The sequence below is a fragment of the Neoarius graeffei genome, chromosome 5 (genome assembly GCF_027579695.1).
Source record: "Neoarius graeffei isolate fNeoGra1 chromosome 5, fNeoGra1.pri, whole genome shotgun sequence".
In the NCBI taxonomy this organism is placed as follows: domain Eukaryota; kingdom Metazoa; phylum Chordata; class Actinopteri; order Siluriformes; family Ariidae; genus Neoarius; species Neoarius graeffei.
In genome coordinates, this window is record NC_083573.1 from 32,250,926 (window position 1) to 32,258,341 (window position 7,416).

At 40.9% G+C, this 7,416-nt stretch overlaps 1 protein-coding gene across 1 annotated transcript in view; it reads left to right on the top strand.

The window, feature by feature from the left end:
• The window catches only part of abhd16a (abhydrolase domain containing 16A, phospholipase), a 59,524-nt gene that overhangs the window by 34,770 nt on the left and 17,338 nt on the right, over positions 1-7,416 (top strand). Inside the window, exons 8-9 of the mRNA XM_060921556.1 lie at positions 2,981-3,095; positions 3,195-3,296. Of these exons, the coding sequence (XP_060777539.1) occupies positions 2,981-3,095; positions 3,195-3,296 (217 nt within the window). The remainder of the gene's footprint in view (positions 1-2,980; positions 3,096-3,194; positions 3,297-7,416) is intronic.

Consider the following 7,416-nt stretch of genomic DNA (forward strand, 5'->3'; position numbering starts at 1 on the left):
GGGAAAGCCCACCATGTGATGCATGACGTAGTATCTTGTATTGCGTCACGGTGAAGCAGGAAAAAATAGAGAATTTAGGGCCACGTGGCCTTAAATTCATTAATTGTTCTATTAGAAAAAAAATAATTTGGAAGTGTGTGATTTGAATTCAGTAGCTTTCGGTCCACTAAACAAAAATAATTGGGTGTCTTGTAAATTCTTTTTATGACCTATGCTTGAAAAATCTGAAAGGCAGTACAGCTTTAAGAAACCACCAATATATTTCACCAAAATGCAGTGGACATTTTATTTATGATTTTAAATTTTCTGACCACCTTCTGACAAATATCAAATATTCACTTCCGATGGAGCACTTGCATGTGACGTCACAGCCGATCCAGATTGTGACAGACGCCATCTTGTCGGTCAAACGCCATATTCCGCCTTCTACTTCTACTGTTACTTCTGCCTTTTCTTCTGGAAAAACCTACTATATACAATTCTACTACAACGGCTGCGGCTACAAGCTCTCCCGACCTGTGCACGTTTTTTATGTTTTTTGTGTGTATTTTTGCGTGTTGTTCGTCTGTACCGGACTTCAATATCCACTACAACCGTATGGACTTACTGGACATTGGTTTCCAGCAGAAAATGACGGTTTGTAGCGATTTCCATCGCATGCACAACATTCCAGACGAGAGGAAAAAAAAAAAACATTCCGGACGAGATGGTGAGACCAGCGGGGTCTCTGTGGATTGTTATCGGAAGCAAAGCGAAGGAGGCGGAGCCGGGAGCGGAAGCAAAAGCGAGGCTACAGGCAGAGCCGGCCTGTTGACTAAGCTCAGAAAACAGCCACTCAAACCTCCACTGCCAAGCCTCTACCTCTCCAACGCCAGATCCATGTAAACAAGACGGACGATTTGGAATTACATCTGGAATTACCTTATTCTGTTCTATAATCGGCTGGTCAGTGCTATACTCAATACTTAAGTGACTTACCCATCCAATGAGGAATCTTGTTTACAAGATGCCACATCTGAGTCGCTGACAAATCCTGAATTTCTGTAAAGATAACTGTCCAGAGATTTATAGGCACGCAGTGCTTCACCACTGAACAGCGAGGGAAAGTTGATGAGGTAATTATACACGTCTGGGTATTCCGCTGGCAGTTCAATATCCACTGACACGGTCGTGAAAACTCCGTCTGGTAAGCCATAAGGGTCACAAATCTGTAGATCGTTTATTTTAGACATGTATCTAGTTATCTGCTCATTAGAAAAATGAGCCGTGTAGTCCGTCGGTTGAAATTGATCCATTCTGTACACAAGTGCAGCAGTATTCAGTGGTGTTTTTGACCGACAAGATGGCGGTTGTGTACTTTCCGGTCACATGACTGTAAGATCTCTATACTGACTGAAAATGGCTGGAATTTTTATTAAATTTTTTTTTCCCCCACTTTTGGGGTTAACCAGAAAGGGGGGGGAGACACATAGCGGTGCTAGTTGTGAGTGTTTCTGGTTAAGAAAAACAAATATTTCAGGAAAACTTGTAATTTTCAGAACTATATGTCGAATAAAATTTCACCATGTGAAGAGTTTTTTCCCCAGGCTGACGCACAAATATATTTAAATAATATTGGCTGGCACTGAGCGGTCTATCAGATATATTTCATTCAGCTAGCATGATATTGAACAAGTTGAAGACGATTAGCTGAATGGAATATATCTGATAGACCACGAAAAAAGCCTATTATTATTATTATTATTATTCATACACATTCGATGGAACAATGATAGATTTTACAGAAAGTTAAGAACAGGGGGGTAACTTACCAATGCTGATTCTGATCGAATGTAATTCAATGTTCTGTCAATCCAATGTACAAAGTCAAAGTTCTAACAATAAAAATGGCACAAGTCCAAAAAGCCTGAACAACCACCTAACTTGTATACAAGCTATATCCAGGTCGACAGTTCAAGTTCAGTTACTTTTGGTCGTAGTTAATTGTTACATCGCAGTTGTTCAAAACAAAAGGGTTTTTCTGAGTGAAATCCACGAGTGAAGTCCTCTTGTAAAAGTCTCCATCACTTTTCCTCACCTCCAAGTAGAACTTTATTTCTGCTATTGCTCTCTTTTCCAGTTTTTCGATGTCCATTGGTCTGTTTTTCTCTTGTAAATATGCGTGAAGAATATCCAGTGACGTTTTGGTAGCCTTTCAGGTGTTCAGCACGTCCGTCTCTTTAAATCTTCCGCTTTTAATGAAGCAAACCTCACTGCCATGTTTATTTACAAACTATCAGTCACTTGCTAGCATGGAAGTTTTACATCTCTGATGTGTCTCTTTTCCAGTTTTTTTTTTTTATGTTGGTTGGTCTGTTTTTCTCTTGTAAATATGCATGAAGAATATCTAATGAAGTTTTGGTAGCCTTTCAGGCGTTCAGCGCGTCTTTTTAGTTTCAGTTTATTTATTTAGTGCTTAAACTGAGCACTGAATTAACCCTGTCGTCTTCTCTCTCCCGGCCGACAAAGAAATGATTGTGTGCATGCGCAGCAGAAAAGTTTTGTCATTGGATGTTCGCATATTGCACATTGTCATGACAACGTGCAATATTGTAACAATATTGCACTCATTCTCCATTGGGGAGTGTGGCGTAATACATGGAGGATAAATATGATAATATTGCATGTTATCGATAAACCCGCTAGAAGGGAATAGAATACATGTTTTTATTCCATGGAAAAAGTGGCCCGTATGTATAATAATTTTATAAATATAACATGGACATGTTGCTCTCCTACAACATCCCTATAGTCTTCCGTATCTCATGGACTGTTTTAATTTGGTTTTACTTGTCCATGGAACACTGAAGTAGACTCCAGGTTTGGTGTCAAGTTAATGGTTTCATACAAATTGACTGACGTTTTGCTGAAACCACTTTTCATACTAGACTGGGTGTTTTTATGTTGCGTTTGTAATATTGTATGGTACTTTGTGTTCCAGCTATCTTGTCGCTCACTCGTTTGGCCGCAGGATGCTGTACCCAGGCTCTGTGAGTCTGCTGCAGAAGGCCATGAGGTCAATGCTGCAGCAGGGCAAAGCCAAGCTAATCGAAGAGGTAACTTTTAAAGCGTGCGCATTTCAAAATGTACTGAGAGCATATGAGCCACTTTTTTTCTTTTCTAAATTTAACTCCCCATTTTCTCTGTTTATTTAGTATGATGGTCAGAGAAACAAGCTGGTGGCATGTGACGGAAACGAAATCGACACCATGTTTGTGGATCGGAGAGGAAACGGAGGCCCAAATGGGAAAACTCTGGTACGTAGCACAGAGGAAATGAGAGACGAAAGACAGTATGTGGGTTTAAACGTTTTACACCATAATGCTGTTGAATTCTCACGTCATCGGTCATTCATTCACTTTCTATAAGGCCACCCATTTTTTATCTTTAGGTTCACGGATTTTTTCAACATATTTTTGATGTCGGTCGAAATAAAAATAAGTGTCCTTGGCCAATTTTTTTTTTTTTTTTTGCATGGCAAAATTTCAATATCGGATTAAGATGATAAAATAATTTAAATTCAAGAGACACACTTTACATGCATGTGTGTGTATAGATAGATAGATAGATAGATAGATAGATAGATAGATAGATAGATAGATAGATAGATAGATAGATAGATAGATAGATAGATAGTGTTCTTGTGTATAAATTTATGACATGGACTAGCATTCCAGTACTTGCTTCTCTGAAGGTATATGTGGTCATATGACCGTTGAGCTCTCATGAGCACATCGAAGGCTGATGCATTCGTGCTACTTGATTCGATAGGACTCTCTGCGCCGCCATCCTCTTCTAATTCCACAGTCAGATACTTGCAGCCAAAATCGCGAACTAACGTTATGGCAGGCATATTCGGCATTGCGCTCGTTACATCACCACCTTCTTTCTGAGAACCAAAGATCGTTTGCTTTGAAAGCGTTTACTTTCAACGCTTGAGAGGCGAAATCGCCCACGTTTTGGTTAGTGAGACAGTGAAAAGACTTTTCTTTACCACACTTCATGCTTACATACAGTTGAGGCGATAGCTCGGAATCCATGCTGTCAGCGTCAGCCATGGTCAGCACGAGGTTGACGCTGTCGTAAAGCGGCCGTAAATACCATAAAAACGTTCAAGTGAATACTCAATGTCGTAAATAGTTTCATTTTCGGACTCGGCTGAAGTGGATATATACAACACACGTTGTCGTTTGTATTTGCGATTCTAATACTTTTTTACTTAAAGAAATATGACCTAGTACCAGGGGTACAGTGCTGTTACAAGAAAAATGTGACTTTTTTTTTTTTAACATTTCTTTTTGTAGTTTTTGGCGGTGAAAATAAAAATACGCAGAGACACTTTTTAATTTTCTAGCGGTAGTATTTAACTGCCGTCGGCGGATCCGTGATCCGAAAAATCTAAAATGAGTCGCCTAACAGCAGCTCTGCCGAGGTGAATCACAGGTTTGTTTCTGTGGTTAAAAAAAATTCACAAGGATTTGTGTAGTAGATGCTGTACACAAACTAAACAAAGAAAAATGTGTTTGTTTTTTGTAAATGTAGTTTTCAGTGTCAGAATTTTATCCAAGTCAGCAATAAAGCTGTAACTTCAGAATGAAGAGCATGGTAGCTTCTCTGTAACATGACCAGCTGCATTTTTTTTTTTTTTAAACTTTTGACGAACGTCAGAGAAAAAGTGAGGCAAGTTTGAGGAAATATCTGTTCATAGAAGAACTGATCAAAGGAAAAACTTTTTATAGATGGTCTGCAAAAAGCTGATGTCACCTTGACCCTGTTTGGATCAATTCCAAAATCTAATGATTTCATTGGCTGGTTGATGTGATAATCGTATATAAATCCTACAAACATTCCACCAGTTGTTCTTCAGATATTGCGCAAACGGGAATCTCCGACACACAGACAAACCGGAAACACACAAATATAAAATAGTTGGCAAATAGCTGTGGTGTAGGAGGAATCGAACCCTTTGAGACATGTTAATGGAAAATAATCAAATTAAAGCTCATAGGCAGCGGTTTTAATTTTATGCACATTTGAAACTTTAAAAACCCTCTAATTTTCTTCTGGTCCCAAGAAGTATTGTTAATAAGTAATAATTAAAATAAGTTAGCGCGGATCGTGGCGAATTTCTGTCGGCTATTTTCATGACCACTCGGCGCGTGACATCATCTAAGACAAGCCGCTTGAGTTGAGTCCACTTCCGTTTACTTACATTGCCGTTCGGCTTGAGTGCAGACGTGCGTTCAGGAATTTCCAAAGAAAAACCCCGTGCCTTATTGTTGTGCAGTGAACTGTAACAACGGGACCGGTTCAGGAAGAAGTTTTTACCTTTTACCGAGAGAGGAGAAGAGGCAGAGAGAGTGGATTGGCTTTTTCCGGAAGAGGAGAAGAGGCGGCGTGAGAGGATTGGCTTTTTCCGAAAAAGAAGAGGCGGAGTGAGTGGGTTGGCTTTTTCCAAAAGAGGAGACGAGGCGGAGCGAGAGGGTTGGCCTTTTCCGAAAGAGGAGAAGAGGCGGAGCGAGTGGGTTGTGTGCGTGAAGCTAGAGGGTTGGCTTTTTCCGGAAGAGGAGACGAGGCGGAGAGAGTGGATTGTGTGCGTGAAACAAAATCAAGCAGTCAAAGAAGAAACAGAGCAGCAACACTCAAGCAAAAAGGAGAAGATTGGAGGTAAACATTTTTACTTTTGCTTGCAGTTGACAAGTCAAGAATCCTGAGGGCTCCTGTACAATCATTGTGGAAATGAGACAAAGGGATATTTCCTCGCTTAGAGTCGGCTATAAATAGTATAATGCCGCGGATGGCAGGCTAATGTGGCCTACCGGCGCACTGTCCAGTAATCGTTCCCTATATCCACTAGGGAGGGCGGTTTAATTATTCTTCAAAAGGGCTCTTATTTAGTATTACAACGAAAGTAGGAATTTATTGTAACTGCCAGGATAAATCGTTTGGGTGCGAGTCTTGTTGAGGTCCGGGGTCACCGCGATCAGAGTCGGCCGAGTCGCTGTCCGATTCCGAGGCCGCACGGTCAAACCAGTGAGCCACGTTCACCGATTGCTTCGTAACGGCCATAGGTTCATACATGTATGGTTTCAGCTCTCGATATTCAATTTGGAGAGTTCCTACTTCAAAATCGCTATCGCTTTCAGACATTTTACACAACCTCTCACGACCAAAGTCCGTACACGTGTGCTCGGTTCGCAGGTAAACACAGAGCTGCTCCTGGTCTGTTTGGCTTAAATGACGTCATGACGACGGTCCCCTGGCGGTGAAAGTGCGCACAAGTGAGATGTAAACAAACCTTCGGAAATTGGGCAAAACAGTATATTTTAACCGTTTTATTCAATTTTAGGGTGAAAATTAGACACCAGGAAGATTGAATTTGCTTTTTGGGTCGTTCTTCTAGACAAAGTCGATATTCTACATTTCGCCTCCGACCATTGCCTATGACCTTTAAGGGTGGGTGGTGATTGTAACTCGTGTCTGACTGAACGAGACCACGTCACTTCATTATTTAAATACTATTGGCTGGCGTTGAGTTCAGGATCATGCTAGCTGAATGGAATATATCTGATATACCTTGAAAAAAGCGCCATTATTATACACTTTCCTTTCGGATGTTTGACGTCTCTTTCTCTCAAAATCTAACGTATTTAACAAAGCAAACCTGGCGGCCATGTTTGTTCACAGATTGTCACAGCCGCTTACTAGCGCGGAAGTTTTCCATCTCCGACGTGTGACGTCATGTTGTTTTGACAACCATGCAATATTGTAAACCATATTCAGCGCTCATTCTCCATTGTGTAGAGTGACGCAGTACACGTAGGATAAGCGATATGCTAACAATATTGCATGCTATCGAACCAAATGAATGAAACCCGCTAGAAGGGAATAGAACACCGTTTTTATTCCGTCGAAAAACTGGCTTGTGTGTATGTATATTAGGACTGTAACGACATTCGTATCGAAATCGCGATACGCAGAGCCACGATCCGTATCGCGATACAAGAAGGCAGAATCGCGGTACACCCTTTCAAACTTCTCCTCAGCCCAAAAACAGAGGCGCTTCCAAACTTCAATTTATGAATACTTTACTTTTTTATTTAAATTACATTTTAAACTTACTTAAATTACTTTTATTTTTTTATATCTATTAGTAAGTCGTTTTTTCGCCGACCTGCGACAATCTTCTGCGAGTCACGCAACGTCCACACTCGCCACTGGCAGAGCATTCATTTCTTTTAAGCGGTCGCCATTCTGGTTGCGACGCGGGGAGCGAATCTGTAAACAAGCAGCTCATTGGCTGGCTAGGTGTGCCACAAGCCAATCACAATCACTTGACCGGAAAGGCATGCAGTGTTGCCAGATTGGGTGGGTTTA